The 17270-nt window shown below is 51.4% G+C and overlaps 1 protein-coding gene across 1 annotated transcript; it reads left to right on the forward strand.

The window, feature by feature from the left end:
* Positions 1 to 4799: 4799 nt before the first annotated feature.
* CIBAR2 (CBY1 interacting BAR domain containing 2) lies at positions 4800 to 15643 on the forward strand. Its single transcript, XM_007532029.3, has 9 exons — positions 4800 to 5223; positions 6101 to 6335; positions 8459 to 8527; positions 8603 to 8704; positions 8839 to 8844; positions 9575 to 9679; positions 12328 to 12441; positions 14426 to 14545; positions 15257 to 15643. Exons 1-9 carry the CDS (start codon positions 5069 to 5071, stop codon positions 15455 to 15457), a joined length of 1107 nt encoding a protein of 368 aa, XP_007532091.2. The 5' UTR covers positions 4800 to 5068; the 3' UTR covers positions 15458 to 15643.
* The last annotated feature ends 1627 nt before the right edge of the window (positions 15644 to 17270 follow it).

Raw genomic sequence — 17270 nt, forward strand, 5'->3', positions numbered from 1 at the left:
CACCTTCAGACCTGCTTCACAGCCTTTGAAGCAACTCCCCTGCAGGTGGGGAGCCGGGAATTCAAACCAGGATCCTTACTCTGGTCCTTGCACTTTGCGCCACGTGTGCTTAACCCACTGTGTGCTACCGCCCAACTCCCTATTATTTCTAATTTTAATAGGACAGAGAATTTGAGAGGAGAAAGGGAGGGAGAGAGAGAGACACCTGCAGTCCTTCTTCACCACTCTTCACCCACCTACCTGTGGGGACTGAGAACTTGAACCTGGATCCTTGCGCATGGTAATGTGTGCACTCACCAGATGCACCATGGTTGTCCTTGCTGTTTAGAGATTCACTCAAAAGACAAAATATTTCTAACATCTTTCTGTGTTTGAGCAAAAATGTATGGGGGTGAGGAGGGAGGAAAGCAAAGGGAGACAGAAACAGACTGCAGGAGTTCTGTGCATGAGAGGGTGCACGAGCCTGGAGCCCGTACCCTCCCCCACATTCACTCAGTCTCTGAAGCCCCTCCCTGACACACTTAGCTTTTCTCTCTCTCTGGCCACCAGATGTCCTTGTGCCACCCTGCCAGAGAATAGTGTTCATTCTTTAAAGTTCCCTCAAGTGTCTCAGACAGGAGTTGAGCACGCCGTTCCCTCCCACCCACTGTGCTTTCTCCTTCTGTTGAGCCGAATGTGCTTCCTTGGGGGGTGGGAGGGTGGAGGTGGGTGGGTGGGGAGAGAGAGAGAGAGAGAGAGAGAGAGAGAGAGAGAGAGAGAGGGAGAGAGAGAGAGAGAGAAAGTGTGTGTGTGTGTGTGTGTGTGTGGTGGGGGTGGGGGTGGGGGTGGGGGTGGGGGTGCGGGTGGGGGTGGGGGTGGAGGGTATTCTCCAGACCCTGGCTGGACCTCCTCCCTGGGAATCCCCATCATGGGGTCTCTGCTGCCCTCTCGTGGCCATAGCCCATAGTACACCTTCCTCTGGAGGAAGCCTGAGACCTAGAAGAGGAAAGAGCTGGGGAGAAATAGAATTGAGGGGGTGGGTAATGACATACAGAAGGCTCAGGAGTTTGGGGGGAGGGTCAGATTAAAGTCCACAGGGTGGGCAGGAAGTCTAGACTCTTGAAACCCCTTCCCTAAGCTCCTTCCTGCACAGGCTCATGTGAGGGGAATGACTGTACACTGATGCTTGGGACTGAGAACTAACCAGCCAAGCTGGCTCACTGAAAAGATGGGCTTTTCATTGTCTTTTAAAAGGTTTTCTGGGAGTCAGACAGTAGTGCAGTGGGTTAAGCACAGGCGGCACAAAGCGCAAGGACCAGCGTAAGGATCCCAGTTCAAGCCCCCAGCTCCCCACCTGCAGGGGAGTCGCTTCACAGACGGTGAAGCAGGTCTGCAGGTGCCTGTCTTTCTCTCTCCCTCTCTGTCTTCCCCTCCTCTCTCTATTTCTCTCTGTCCTATCCAACAATGACATCATCAATAACAACAGCAATAATAAGTACAATAATAAAACAAGGGCAACAAAAGGGAATAAATAAATATTAGGAAAAAATAAGAGAGAAAAAGAGAGAGAGACACCTGTAGACCTGCTTTACCACTTGTGAAGTGACCCCCCCTTCAGGGCTAGGGGCCTGAACTGGGATCCTTGTGCAGGTCCTTGTGCTTGTTGCTGAGCGAGTGAGAGTGAGAGAGAACGAGAGCATCACTCTGACATCACATTGAATTCAGGACTCCATGCTCACAGATCAGATGTTCCACCCACTCACTGCACCACCTCCCAGGTTGCACCATGATCTCATTTAATAAGGAGATTGGAGGCCGGGAAGTGGTGCACCTGGGTAAGTGCACACATTACAGTGTGTAAGGACCAGGTTCAAGCCCCTGGTCCCCACCTGTAAGGGGAAAGCTTCACGGTAGTGAAGCAGGCCTGCAGGTGTCCTGGTCTCTCTCCCTCTCTATCCCCCCTCCCCTCTCAATTTCTGGCTGTCTCTATCCAATAAATAAAGATAATTAAAATTAAAAATTGTTTTAAAAACTGTGATCCAGGATGGGCTCTCAAGTATGGGGTTCTGAGTTCAATCCCCAGCAGCACATGTACCGGAGTGATGTCTAGTTCTTTCTCTCTCTCCTATCTTTCTCATAAATAAATAAATAAATTCTTTTAAAAAATAACAATAGTAAGGCATAAAAAGGAGATTGCAGCCCAGAGGGGTCAGGTGACTTACCCAAGGGCACATAATAGGATTGAGAGGCTGGGATTTGAACCTGTGTTTAACTGTCTCTAAAGCTTTTGCTTTTGTATATTCTTTTTGTTGTTGTTCAGATAGAGACAGAGAGGGAGAGAGAAAGTAAAAGCTTCCTTCAGTGTGGTAGAGGCTGGGCTCAAACTTGGGTCATGCACATGGCAATGCAGCACACAATCCAAATGAACTGTTTTTCTGGTCACTTTTGTATATTTTATTTCATTTTCCTTTTTCTTTTGTCACCAGGATTATTGCTGAGGCTTGGTGCCTGCATGACTTCACTGCTCCTGGTAATTTTTTCCCCTATTTTGATAGAGATGAGAGACAGGGATAGGTAGAAAGAGAGACAGGGGAGACACCTGCAGCACTACTCTACTGCTCATGAAGCCCCCTCCCCTGCAGAACAAGGGGAACAAGGACTTTCACCCAGGTCCTCCTGCGTGGTAGCACATGCACTTTAATAAATACTGCCCAGCCCTGTATGTGTTCTTTTTGTTTGTTTTTGCTTTATTTATTTATTTTTCCCAGAGCACTGCTTAGCTCTGGCTTATGATTATGATGCGGGGGATTGAAGTAGGACTTTGGAGTCTCAGGCATGAGAGTCTCTGTGCATAATTATCATCCTATATACCCCTCGCCTGATTTGTGTTTTTTAAGAGAGGCTCTTGACTCTGAAAGTCTCAGACATGCGTAAAGTGACACAGATATGCAGCTGAGTGTCTGAGGTGATAGTCACGGCACAGCTCTCCTCCCTTCACACACAGTCCTCTCTGATCTCTGTAGCTGTTCTTAGCTTCTTGCCTTCTCTTTGGGTAAAATACAGTAAAAAGTACGACTCTCACCATCTGTAGAATCGACTGGAGTCACTATAATTTTACGTATGCTGCTAAAGTTTACTCTTCTTGGTCTCTTTTTTCTTACTGTGCTAACAATGAGCAGGTAGCTTTTATGGGGGGGGGGAGCAAGGGAATGTTACAAATTGTTTGAGAAGATCGCTCCTTGGAGTGGAGAATCTCTCTCTCTCCTGCCTTTCCATTCCTAACTCTTGGGACTACAGCATGGTTTAAAAATCTACAAAACTGAGACCCCCCCCCCCCCAACTCTTCATCTGCACTATTCCAGCCTTTAGGTTCATGATTAGTCAACAATTTGTTTGGCCTTGTATGTTAACTCTCTTCACAGCCACCAGGTTCTAGATGCTAGCATGATGCCGACCAGACTTTCCTGGACAGACAACCCCACCAATGTGTCCTGAAGCTCCAATTCCCCAGAGCCCTGCCCCACTAGGGAAAGAGAGAGACAGGCTGGGAGTATGGATCAACCTGTCAATGCCCATGTTCAGCGGGGAAGCAATTACAGAAACCAGACCTTCTACCTTCTGCATCCCACAATGACCTTGGGCCCATACTCCCAGAGGGTTAAAGAATAGGAAAAGCTATCTCTTACAGTATGCAAGGATCTGGGTTCAAGCCCCCAACCCCCACCTGCATGGGGAAAGCTTCACGAGTGGTGAAGCAGGGCTGCAGGTGTCTCTGTCTCTCTACTCTCTATCTACCCCATCCTCTCAATTTCTGGCTGTCTCTATCCAATAAGCTAATAAAGATAGTAATAATAATTTTAAAAAGATAGAAAGCTACGAAGGGAGGGGATGGGATATGAAGTTAGTTCTGGTGGTGGGAATTGTGTGGAGTTGTACCCCTCTTATCCTATGATTTTGTCAGTTTCCTTCTTATAATTTTTTTTAATTGGTCCTTAGGGCCAAGTGGTGACACACCTGCTAGAGTGTATACATTACAGTGCACAAGGACCCCCAGGGTCAATTCTTGGCTCCTGTCTGTTAGAGGGAAGAAAGCAGTGAAGCAGCTGCAGCTCTCTCTTTCTCTCTCTCTCTCTCCATATATATACTTCAGTCTCCCCTTTCCCTCTGAATTTCTGTCTCTGTCCAAAATACACAAATAAAAATGTTTTAAAATAAAATAAAATGGGAGTCGGGCGGTAGTGCAGCTGGGTAAGCACACACGGCATGAAGCACAGTGAGGACCCCGGTTTGAGCCCCCAGGTCCCCACCTGCAGGGGAGTCACTTCACAAGCTGTGAAGCAGGCCTGCAGGTGTCTATCTTTCTCTCCCCCTCTCTGTCTTCCCCTCCTCTCTCCATTTCTCTCTGTCCTATCCAACAATGACAACATCAATATCAACAACAATGGCAACAAAAGGGAATAAATAAATATTTTAATAAATAAAATAAAATAAAAATTGACCCAGGACCAGGTTGGTGGTGCAATGGATATATATTGAATTCTCAAGCACAGGGTCGTGAATCCAATCCCTGTGTCTGCATGTGCCCGAGTGATGCCCTCTCTCACCCACTTGTATTAATGAATAAATAAATCATTTTTTAATGATTTAAGAGGCTCCTTTGGACTGCACCCTGTCTTCCTCCACTCCACCTCAGCCACAAGTTCTCAGCCCTCCTCTCTCCATTTGTGCTCTGCTTTTTCACTCCAACTCTCTGAAGCACCCAGTCTCCTAGAACCTGCCTCCCCTCCACTCCCCCCCCCAGACTGTGACCTACAAACACAGCAGGAGCCAGAGCTGAGCCTCAGACTGGTGACCCTGATTCCAATCCCCACCCCCCTTCTAGGGAACCCCAGCACTGCCTGCCTTCACAATAGCACTATCTTCATAAGGGGTGGGGGCACTGGGGCTCTTGGGACCTCGGGAGCCCTCCAAGGCCTGGAGGCCCTGTCAGCCTGCTGTGCTGGGTGGGGAATGGTTGCCAGGCAACCAGCTGAGGCTCCTCCCTGAGGCTCCTCCCCAGGGCTGCAGGCCAGAGGCCTCCTCCTGTTGCATGGCAACCAGACAGCAGCGTCCCCTGGAGTCCCAAAAGCACAGCTGTGTCTGCCCTGCAGCTTCTTCTGGGTCTGTGGGACCCCTGGGGCTCAGCCCTTATTTCTTAAGAATAGGACAGCTGCACCTGCTCACAATGAACATTGTTCTCGACAGGTGAGTGAGTGGCCCTGCTGGCCTCAGCCAGGAGGGAGGGAGGGGGATGTGCGTTTTCTGGGGCCTTGATGCACACTGCCAGCTGGGGTTGCAGTGAGAAGGGGTAAGGGGCCATGGGGAAGGGCAGTGGTAAGCATCGCTCTCCCTCTCCCACCACCCCACTTCGAGACAGAGGGTGAACAGGGTGCGGACCACCAAGACTTCTGGAATCTGGCCTCTGTCTACCTCTCTGTTATTTTCTCATGCTGGGATGGGAGTCAGGGGAATGACAGAGTCCATCTGCTCCTTTCCTCACTTCTGGAAAACTCCTCCACATACTTCAAAATCCCACCAGGCATCACCGCCTCCTTGTAACTATCCCAGCCACACTGTTGAGGGCATATCCCTCCTGAGTCCGCTGAGGGGTCCCATGTCTGACCAACTCTGCACTCAGCACAGCAGGATGTGACTGTGGGGGAGGGGGGCAACTGGGGACAGCGGGGGTGGGGGGGCAGGAACACACTGAGCTCCCCACCCTCTTTTCCTGGAAGCCTAAGACAGCCCCTCACACATGGAGAGACCACACATGGATCTGGCAGAGGCAGTTCAGGCGATCAAACCCACACATGCAAATCCTGTGCTCCATCCACTGCAGCACGCTCTCAATCTGCATGCTCATTAATTCGAGGGGGAAAAAACAAGCTTTGGGGTTGGGAGGAGAAAGAGGCTCTGAAGCAGAGGCAGAATAGGGTGATCATGGAGGGAGAAGTTGTGGTCTTTGTGGGGTGAGAGGCTAGGTACAGAGTGACTTCCCCTCCCCCAGAAAGTCTTTCAGGGCAGGGTGCCTACCCCGGGGGAAGAGGGAGCCCCTGACACAGTCCCACCCTTGCGTCCCCAGAGACAGCCAGGCAAGGGTGATGGAGAACACGGTGGCCAATGCCGAGAAGTACTTCGGCCAGTTCTGCTCCATGCTGGCCTCCTACACCCGCAAGACAGCGAGGCTGCGGGACCGGGCAGACCAGCTGGTCAGGCAGCTGCTGGACTTTGCCAACACTGAAAACCCCGAGATGCGGGCCACCATGAAGAACTTTGCAGAGGACCTGGCCAAGGTGCAGGACTACCGGCAGGCCCAGGTGAGATCTCATGGGGGAGATGGGGTCTCTGAGCCTCGGTTTGCCATCTGTGAAATGGGGAGATAGTTTTGCCACCCTTTTTGGATGGGTAACCAGGAGTGAGTCATTTTTAAATTCTCCATACTCAGAAGGAAGAAGAGACCGAGAAGAGAAGGGAGAGGCAGAGAGAAGGAAGGAAGGAAAGACCAAAGCCCCACTCCACCATCCACAAAGCACCCCTGTTGTCATCACAGCACTCCCATGTAGTGCTTCGCTCAAATCCAGGGCCTCAAACACAGAAAACACACACATTCTACCTGCTGAGCTACCTCTCAGGCATCAGGATTTAGCTTGGGGGGGGGGGTCTTTTGGGTGGGGGGAGTTCTCCTAAGCCAGCAGCTTCTACAGTATCTGAGTGATACACAGTCTCACCCCCTCCCCCAAGACCTGCTTCATCTACATCTGTGTGGCCACCTGGCAGCCAGGGTTGTAAGGAGTCCTTGGGGATAGAACCTCTAATACTTGCTTTATTGTGATCCCACTAATTGGGTTTTTTTGTTTAATTTGTTTATTTATTTTGTTTATTTTTATGGTTACTAGGCTTATCACTGGGGCTCAGAGACTGCACAATTAATCCACCACTCCTGATGGCAATTTTTCCTCTTTTTTTCTTTTTTTCTTTCTTCCTTTCTTTATTTTTTTTTTTTTGCCTCCAGGGTTATTGCTGTGGCTTGTTGCCGGCACTACAGATCCTGGCAGCAGCCATTTTTCATTTTTATTGTACAGGACAGAGAGAAACTGGGGGGGGGGGGGGAGAAAGACAGGGAGAGAGACAGAAAGATACCTACAGACCTGCTTCACTGCTTGTGAAGCGACTCTCCAGCAAGTGGGGAAACAGGGGCTTGAACCAGGATCGTTGCATGGGTCCTTGTGCTTTATACTATGTGTGCTTAATCCAGTGTGCCACCACCTGCCCCCCTTTTTATTTTTTATTTTTATAGGACATAAAGAAGTTGAGAGGAAAGTGGGAGATAGAGAGACAGAGAGATACCTGCTACACTACTTCACCACTTTTTTTTTTCCCTCCAGGGTTATTGCTGGGCTCGGTGCCTGCACCATGAATCCTCCGCTCCTGGAGGCCATTTTTCCCCCTTTTGTTGCCCTTGTTGTTGTAGCCTTACTGTGGTTATTATTATTGCCATTGTTGATGTTGTTCGTTGTTGGATAGGACAGAGAGAAATGGAAAGAGGAGGGGAAGACAGAGAGGGGGAGAGAAAGATAGACACCTGCAGACCTGCTTCACCGCCTGGGAAGCGATTCCCCTGCAGGTGGGGAGCCGGGAGTTCGAACTGGGATCCTTACACCGGTCCTTGCGCTTTGTGCCACATGCACTTAACCCACTGCGCCACCGCCCGACCCCCTACTTGACCATTTTTAAAGAAACTTCTCTCCTACAGATGGAAGGGGAGAACTGAACCCAGGTCCTTGTACACTAAAATAATGTATGCTTTACTGGGTGCACCACCACCCAGCCCCTATTTATTTATTTATTTATTTATAGTATTTATTTATTTATAAGAGAGAGTGAGAACAAAAACCAGAGCTTGACTGGGACCTCATGCTTGAGAGTCCAACACTCTAGCCACTGCACCACTTCCCAGACCTTGACATCATTCATTTGGGACAGTCTGTGCATGGAGGCCATGTTCTGTCCACACTGACTTGAATTCAGGCATTAACTGCTGTTATAGGCATTCTCTAGTGAGTGTCTTGAACTTGGCACCTGCTCAAAGGGTTATTGGGGCTCTGGGAAGTGAGCTAGCCTGTGTTCCCAAGGGCCTAACTCAACTCCAGTGGGACCCCAGGCAGTTTAGAAAACCAGAATAGTGACCACAGGTCTTGTGGATCTGTCCTGACATCCCAATGGCTGCCATTAGCACCCCCATTCTACAGGCAAGGTGGCCAAGCTTGGCCAGATAGCATGCACGGCCCAGGCCCTTGGGAAGGAGACTGGTGCTGGAGCCCAAAGGAGTGGCATCTTGTGGTCTCCCGCTGCACCGGTTCCCCCTGAACACGCAGTTGCAGCTACATAAGGGCAGGAAGGAGCAGCTCCTAGCTCATCCTTGGGGTATCTGTGCCCCTAGGTGGAGAGGCTAGAGATGAAGGTCATCACCCCCCTGAAACTCTATGGAGCGCACATCAAGCAGACACGGGTAAGCTGGGGCCACTCAAGAGGCCACTCTGGGCCCTGGACTGCAACCCTGGATCAAGCCTCCTTGTCCCCTTAGGCAGAGATCAAGAAATTCAAACATGCCCAGAATCATGAGATCAAACAACTGGAGAAGCTGGAGAAACTGAGGCAAAAATCACCCTCTGACAGGCAAATGATTGTATCCTTCCCTGGAAAAGTGGGGTCTGGGTCCCCAGGCATGGGGGGCCTCTCCCTAGGCATGGTTGGAGTGCCAAGGCTTGGGGTTCCTCCAAGGTATGTAACTGGCCTGGTCCCTTAACTGACCTCTCGCAGTCCCAGGTAAGTATCTGCTGGGAAGGTAAGCTCCCCACAGGTAATGAAGGACCCTGGGAAGTGGGAAGGGGTGCTGTGGCCAGAGAGGAGTGTGAGTGCAGGGCCCAGAGCCCAAATGGAAGTCGGGGGATCAGGGAAGGGAGTCTGGGGGTGGGGGCAGGGTCCTGGGCCCTCTCCCATCACTGACTTTATTTAGCATGTTAGCAAGTCACTCCCCCCAGCTGGTCTCTACTACAGTCACTATCCAGAGCTCACAGGAGGTGACACTTGTAAACAAACTGAGGCTGAGGAAAGGACCTACCTAAGGCCATGTGGGCATATAAATGGCAAACCCAGAACTCAGATCTCATGGGCTGACTCTAAATTCCAGGTTCTCAGGGGTGGGCCTGATCGTGGAGTTGGCTTCTAGAATGTGGCTCTAAGGAGTGAACAAATCATTCCCTGAAAATACCCCACATGGGAGAGTGAGTCAGGGGCAAATACACAGCAGGACCCACTGCTCAGGTCTCAGCACCACTCTGTCAAGCAGTCTCATTCCTGCCCCCTGGTTCAAGATAAGGAAACAGGGATTTGGAGAGGTGAAGTGCCCCTGCCCAGGGTCACCCTGCTGTCCTGGTGGTGCCTGCCCCTTTGACCATGGCTCTTCAGTGACTGTGATACTCTCCAAACATGGATCAAGGATGATTCAGAATGAACCCAGCCCTGACATGTCCATCCTGCATGTCCCCGGGGCCAGGCGGAGACCAGTGTGCAGAGGGCCTCCGTGGACGCCAGCCGCACCACTCGCCAGCTGGAGGAGACCGTGGATGCCTTCCAGAAGCAGAAGCTGAAGGACCTGCAGGTGGGGGGGGGATGTGCCTGGGTTGCGTGTGCGCGAGGCTCCAGTGCATGTGAAGTCACGCGCATGCTGAGCATGAGCTCTGAGTGAACACATGTGCTGTGTGCGAGTGCACATGGGTGAGTGTGAGCCTGTGTCTGCACATGTGTGCTCATGGCATGTTCAGTGTGGGCGTGCACATGTTGCATGTGCAGTATAAAAGCACAAAGACCCACTGTATAGGAGTGTGTGTGCACATGGGCACACGTGTGTGAGCCTGGGGGGGGGGTTACTGAATGTCTTATCCTAATAGGGTATGAGGCCAGCTGCCCAGGGCTGCCATGAGCACAGCCTGCCCACCGGAAGCTATAAACACTTAGAGCCCTGCCCAGCTTTCATAGGGAACCCTTAGGGTCCCTACCCTTCCTGTCCATAGGACATTTGCCCAGACTTCTCTGTGCAACAAAGTGCCTTCCTCTCCCAGGCAGAACCCATCTCAACACAAGCAAACTCCTGGACTTTCCCAGTTCTGATGGACGCCCTGGAGAGTCAGGATCTAAAAGGAAAGCTGGCATGCCGCCCTGCCCCCTGCCCCCCCCTCCACCACACTCTCTGGTCCTCTTTAATCCCTTTGCCAAACTGCAACACAGGGGGCTCCCAAAGGCAGCTTCAACTTGTCACTCCTGGTTGAGTACCCTTGGTGGTCCCCTTGTTCCCAGGAGAAAGGTCAAGATCCTTCCCACGCTCCAGACAGTCCAGCTTAGGTCTGCAGCCTGTCCCGAAGTACGGCACTCCAGGTCCAAGTGTGCCTGGCCCTTTGGGCCTCTGCTTAGGCCGTGTGCACTGAGGAAAGGCTCTTCCCTCATGCTCCCCATGCTCAGGGATACTCTCTGGACCCTGGGCCTTCCCCTGTCAGTGCTTCACTGTAACTGGATGGGCAGCCAGCAAGTGCTCAGGGCTCCCTGCCTGCAAAGCCAGGCCCTACGTCACAGGCTTGGCCCCCTGGTCACACAGAGATGGTCATGCAGAGCATGGTGGGGGAGCTTCGTGGTCCATCCATCCCTCTCTTCCTGGGCCCCAGCAAGGAGCCTGTTGTAAGAGTGTGAATGAAGGATGAATGAAAGCAGCAAGTGGAAACTCTAGCACCTTGGTAAGTCCCTTGTGGCTATAGCCTGCAGCCAGAATGCAAGTGAGGCAGGAGCAGCCAGGGCCCTGAGACACTTGGCCAGAAGGCTCCTCCCACCTTCTGTGGTGTTATTCAAGGAGACACTGCTCCCAGTCCTCCCCTAAGAAGCATCCGGATTTTCAAGGAAATAGAAACCAGGACTTGAACTAACAATCCACCATCATAAGCCAATAGCTATGGGCTGTGTCTCAAATATACAATGGCCACATCTACCAGAGAGCCCTCTGTTTCTACAGAGGAGGTGGGCATAGTCTCTTGCGAGTTCACCTACCTGAGCTTGGAGGGCTCCTGGAGCCTTGGCAGGAGTCTGTGGATGTCTGGAATCTCAGCCCAGGGGGTTGGTAGCAGGAGGTATGACGGGGCTCACAAAACCCTAGAGGCTGATGCTGTGACGTGGCTAGAATGCTGTGCTGAGAATGTCCCAAGCAGGTGCAAACTGAAGCTCCCAGAAAAATCACATCCCTGGTCATTGCCCGGTAGAAGGCAGGATGAGGCCTTGACCCTGGTGCTGCAGTCCAGGGACCAGAGGGGCAGGGACAGGAGGCAGGGGTAGCTCCAGGTCTGGAGCCTCCTCTCCTCTATCTTCTTCAAGACTGCTTTGGGTGCTTCCTCGAGCCCACCTCCACCTCCAGGTGTTTCTCATGTTGTCTAAGTGTTTTATCCATTTGGCTCCTCCCCACCCCCCACACCACACCTGTATCAAAAGCAACACACAAGACTCCCACAGGCCTCTGAACACAGTAGGGCCTTGCACTATGTCTAGTACATGGTAGGAGCTTGTGCTAGCCTCCGCCCTCCCTCCTGTTACAGTAATACTTTATGCCAGGAGTATGCACATAGCTAGAGCTTGTGTGCTAGAGCCCAGTGCACACAGTAGGAGATAGTATTGGGGAGCACACAGTAGGAGCTTGTGCCAGCCCTCCCCATAGTACTTTATACCATGGTATGTATACAGTTGTAGCTTATGCTAGGGCCCCATGCACATAATAGGAGTTTGTACTAGGGCTGACACACACAGTAGGAGATCCCACTGGGGCCAGAGACATAAATAGGAAGTCTGAAAGATCTTGTTGCACTATCAGATCAAAAGGTGCCAACTACCATCACTAAATTAGGCTAGAGGAGTTGGCTCTCTAGGCCATGGGGTATCTGAGCCACACACTGCCAGAACCCCCACCCCTGGAGAAGCTGCTCAGAGCCTGTTGGTGACAAACGCCAATAGTTCTGCAGCCTCAGGTGACAGGAGCAAAGGCTGTGTTGGTGAGCTCAGGTGACAGCTACCAAGGGACTCATGAGCCCTCCCTCATTTTCAGAACCGTCCCTGGGCAAGGCATCTCTTGAGTGAGAAGTGAAAGGAAGTTCCAGATTGGAGACCTATCCCCATGGGAACAACTTCCCTGCTCCCCCATTTGGTCCACATTCCCTGTGACCCTTGAGACTCTCCTCTCCATGGTGCCGCCTGTGACTCAGGCTCCTCTCTCCATAGAGAATCTTCTCAGACTTCGTCACCATTGAGCTGGTGTTCCATGCCAAAGCAGTGGAGGTGTATTCCAGTGCCTTCCAGACGCTGGAGAGCTATGACCTGGACAGAGACCTGGAGGTAGGGGCACCCTGTGTTCACTAGGTGGTGAGGAGGGTCTGACTTGGAGGTGGGAGGGGGGTGTCACAGCCTGTGTTCTAGTTAGCCCTGTGGGTCTGTTTTGATAGTGCTTCTATCTTGATAGAAGCAGTTCATTTTGGTGAGGTGTTGACATCTTTCTTGCCTTGGAGACTTCTTCTGATGCGCTGCTTTAAATACCTGCCCCCACCCCGGGAAGCTAGGGCTAAAGGCTTAGGTTCCCCAGCATTCTCTCTGGAATGACCATGTGTTCATCACAGCTTTGGGGAGTGGGAGTGTTCAGAGGTGAAAGAAGCAACAGGAAGCAGCCCTGGGTGGGCACTTGCTCTAGTCTAGTATATAAAGTGCTGGCTCCCCTCTCCTATCTGACTCATCATACCGAGCAGTTGTCCACACACCACACTGTCCCTAGGGGGAAGCAGCCACCCCCAGTTGTTCCTGTGGGTCTGGGGTGGGTGCTCAGCTGCTGGTCCTGGGTGGCATCTGGGAGAGAGTGTCTTAGGGGGGGCCCTTAGCACTGGGGAGCAGGCTCTCAGTCCTTTGCAGGTTCCTCCCTTGTGTCTGCTATATTTGCTGTCCTCTGAGCACACAACATGCAGAGTGACAGTGTGACCCATGGGGGCTGGCAGGGGGCTCAGCCAGTAGAGTGCATGGCTTATCATGTGCCAAGAACCTGGGTTCAAGCTTCCAGACATCACATAGAAGTATCTGCAGGAGCCTCTCTCTTTCTTAAAAAAAAAAAAAAAAAAAAGTCTCCTAGGAGCAGTAGAAATGTATAGGTTCGGAGAATTCCAGCAATAGCTTTGGCAGAAACCAAAGAAAAAAGAGGGCGGAAGGAAGGAAGCGGGATAATGTGGGTGCTTTGTTTAATAAGATACTTCCAGATGGTGACAGCAGAGCCTCTCAGCTTGGGCTGTTGTGCTGTACTCCCCACAATTAGCTCAATGGGTCTACAGCCCTTATACCCATGGTCTCAGGCAGGGGCTGGGAGTGAGCTTCCTCCCAGCAAGACGGAGGATTCCCAGCTCACCTTGCCTCTTCCATCTGACCTCCATTCAGTGACCATGTAGCACCACTTTTCTCCTCAAAAGGGAGCCCCAAGAACACATTCCAAAGGAGCAAGATTGCCTTCCAGCTTCTGAGGAGAGAGTGTTGAAGACTACAGAGCTGAGCAGGTGTCCCCCACAAACAATAACTATCTCTACAATATTCTTTAGGGGGAGAGAGGGACCTCTCATTTTCCTGGGTGACTAAGGGTCTGTTACCTAGCCTCTCTGGGTCTCATTTCCCCCACATATGCTTTTATTTATTTATTATCTTTATGTGGTGCTGGAGAATGAACCTACAGACTCGTACATATGTGATTCTGCTGAGCAACTACCCTACTTCAATTTATTTTCTCTCTACCAGAGCATTGCTCATCCCTGGCTTATGTTGGTGCTGGGGGCTGAACCTGGGGCCTCTGAGCCTTAAGTCATGAATGAGGATAGAGAGAGGAGAGAGGAGAAAGATATCCTTCAATTCAGTGGTATCTGGGCTTGAACCTGGTTGGTGCACACAACAAAGCAGCACGCTAACCAAGTGAGCTATTTTCCCAGCCCAGAAGTCTTTTTGCTCAACCATTATGCTAGCTCCCAGCCCCCCCCCCACTTTTTTTTTGAGACAAAGGCAGGAAGAGAGGGGAAAGACACCACAGCACCACTGCACCATTCACAGAGCTCCCATCACTTCTAGGGCTCAAACTCAGGGCTTCTTGGGTAATGATGAGACACACACTCTACCAGGTAAGGCCCCACCTCACCATAAAGTGAGCTAAAGTAACAAGCAGGGAGGCCCCCAGACTGGCCCTAGTGCAGCTGGACCACAGACTCTAGATGCCCCTCGTCCCCTCACATTCCCACTCCCTGGCCTGTTTCCCAGCTGAATCCAACCACCCTCTTCTCCTCTCCCACCCCTACCCCTGCAGGATTTTAGAGCCAAGACTCGGGGCCTTTATGGACATCACACCACTGCCCATCCACCCTTGGAGACCGCTCCACCCACAGCCGGCTTGGCCTCAGCTGCCCCCTGGTTTTTTGTCAGCCAGGTGAGCACTGGAGAGGGACACCCCCCCAAAAAAAAAAAAACAAAAAACCTGGGGCAGAGGGAAGGGATTAGGGTGGCGGGAAAGGCTGACCACAGACTTGGAAAGGGGAAACTGAGGGGGCGGCACTGTGGAAGGCTGCCCTAGAGCCCCACTCTGGGACTTGCCTGGCAGTGTGATCACTAAACCCCGTAAGTCTATGGGCCACTCCCTGAAGCTACAGTGTCCCAAGCATCCCCCGGAGGCACGGTGGGGCGTCTGCATGATTAGAGCCTGAGCTGCTAAGATTTAGGCTAAGAGTCCTTATGCCCCCAGAAGGCCTGTCACTGGACATGGTGACATGTAGATGTGGGGAAACCTTCCAGGTAGAACCAAGTAGGAGCAGTACTGACCCTAAACAACCTGGTGCCAGCCAGGAGAGGTTTTCCACCCAGGGAGCAGGTGTAGGGTGTGGAGGGTTCTTCATAATCAATGGGCAGGGGGTGAGGGAGTACAGCCCGCACACACGACTGGGTTCAAACCTGTGGCTCCCGTGCTGTGTGATCTTATGAAAGTTCATTAGCTCTCAGAGCCTCAGGTGCCACGCCTGCAAAGCGGGCTCAAAATGTCGCCCTCACTGTGTGGTGTGAGTCATCGAGCAGTCCTCGGGGAGTACTTGATACTTTGGGGCCAGGGTTGCAATTATTTTGATGCCATTACCATGGCATCTTTTAGAGTGCCCAGGGAACTGTGCAGAGCCAGAAGAAAGAAGAGGTGACGAGTGAGGACAGCTCTGCTGAAGAGGACCCAGTGGAGGAGATAAGGAGGCCGGGACCCAAACAGAGCCAGAGGAAAGACTCAGCAAGTGACGACAGCTCCACTGTGGAGGACCCCATGGAGGAGCTAAGGGGACAGGGGCGGGGAGCCCGTCACTAGATTCAGAGCCTGCAGTCAGAGAAGCAGGGCTGATACAGGAGTGGGGTATCTCCAACCAGTGGCCCAGCTCTCAGCCTCAGTTTCTTCACCCAGAAGTCAGGGATGCCTCTCAACCCGTGGGCACACTGGGGTCAGGTGCCTGGCGTGTAACGGGTGCTCAATAAAGACACAACCTCTTGGCCCAAAGTCTGCTGACGTGTCTCCTCCATCATGGCCCGGATCCAGGCGTCACCTCATGTTAACACCAGGGGCAGGGGCAGCCCCCTACTAAATTCTGTGGGTAGCACTGGCCAGGTCTGGGGAGTCTGCTCCTAGCTTGTCCCCTTGCCTGGCAGTGTGGAGACCTCCCCATCTCTGTCTCCCCCCGTCCCTACATGCCATGCTCTCTGTGTGCATGTTTATGTTCAAGTCCCCCTACACCCCCTTTTTTTACTCCATTATCATTTGAGTGAACATCATGACAATGAGTTTCCCATTTGTAAGGATATAGTCATAGGTAGCACCCCCCACACACACACATACCCTGTGGCCTCCCTCAAATAAACCACAACTACTTGCAAATGAGGCTGCATTCTGAGGTCCTGAGAGTCAGGACTTCAGCTTGAACTTCGGAGTGAGGGTGGGATGGGGCATGATCCACCCCATAACACAGGGATGTGATGTCATAATGTGCAGAACTAACCTTGGGTCTGACATCAAGGAAGATGGAAGGTGATGACGGTGGAGGAAGGGGTGGATACCATGACTTACTCCTTTGCAAAGTGGGGGACACAAAGCCTGGCCTCAGAGGCACTCAGGATCAATGCCCTCACCACAAGCAGTTTTACATCCTAAACCCAGCTCCAGGGCACCTCCACAGGAAAGCCCACCCTAATGCCACTTGAGAGGATACTCCAAAATTCACCAGAACATTCCATATTTCCTAAGAATAGATTAAAGAACATGTCATAGATGGTATTATATGTCATATATGCTATTACATATATATATATTTTTCTTTTTCTTTTGCCTCCAGGGTTATTGCTGGGGCTCGGTGCCTGCACTACAAATCCACTACTCCTGGAGGACATTTTTTCCCTTTTGTTGCCCTTGTTTATTGTTGTTGTTATTATTATTATTGCTTTTGTTGTTGGATAGGACAGAGAGAAATGGAGAAAGTAGGGGAAGACAGAGAGGGAGAGATAGACACCTGCAGACCTGCTTCACTGCTTGTGAAGCAACCCCCCTGCAGGTGGGGAGCCAGGGGCTCAAGCCAGGATCCTTATGCCGGTCCTTGTGCTTTGTATGGCGCCATGTGTGCTTAGCCCGTTGCACCACTGCCCAGTCCCCTGAGCTCACTTTTTAAATGTAGCCAGGATACTGAACCCTGGGCCCATGCTTGTGCAATAACACTATGGAGTGGTCTCCCAGGCCAACTTCTTTTCCTCCTCCTTTTTTTTTTTTAATTTATCTTAGAAAGATAGGAATATATGAGTAGTCCAGATGGCACAGTGCATAAAGCATTGGATTCTCAGGAGATTCAGGAGATCCTAAATTCAATACCCGGCAGCACATGTACCAAAGTGATCTCTGGTTCTTTCTCTCCTATCTTACTCATTAATAAATAAATGAAATATTTTCTTTTAAAGAAAGATAGGAAGAGATGAGAGGAAGGTGGGAGTTGAAGGGGGAGGACAGAGAGGGCAAAAAATGCCAAAGCACTGTTCCGCCATCCGTGAAGTTCGCATGGTGATAGCCGTGGTGCTCCCAGGTGGTACTAGGGTTTGAACCCAGAACCTTAGGCCTGGTAAGGCACATGATCTACCAGGGGAGC

This window comes from Erinaceus europaeus, chromosome 2 (genome assembly GCF_950295315.1).
Source record: "Erinaceus europaeus chromosome 2, mEriEur2.1, whole genome shotgun sequence".
Taxonomy (NCBI): Eukaryota; Metazoa; Chordata; class Mammalia; order Eulipotyphla; family Erinaceidae; genus Erinaceus; species Erinaceus europaeus.

Coding starts and splice junctions, on each gene's coding strand:
- CIBAR2 (XM_007532029.3), top strand. CDS start 5,069: ATGGCAACCAGACAGCAGCGTCCCCTGGAGTCCCAAAAGCACAGCTGT. Junction 9,680..12,327: donor AGAAGCTGAAGGACCTGCAG/GTGGGGGGGGGA, acceptor CTCTCTCCATAG/AGAATCTTCTCAGACTTCGT. Junction 12,442..14,425: donor ACCTGGACAGAGACCTGGAG/GTAGGGGCACCC, acceptor CTACCCCTGCAG/GATTTTAGAGCCAAGACTCG.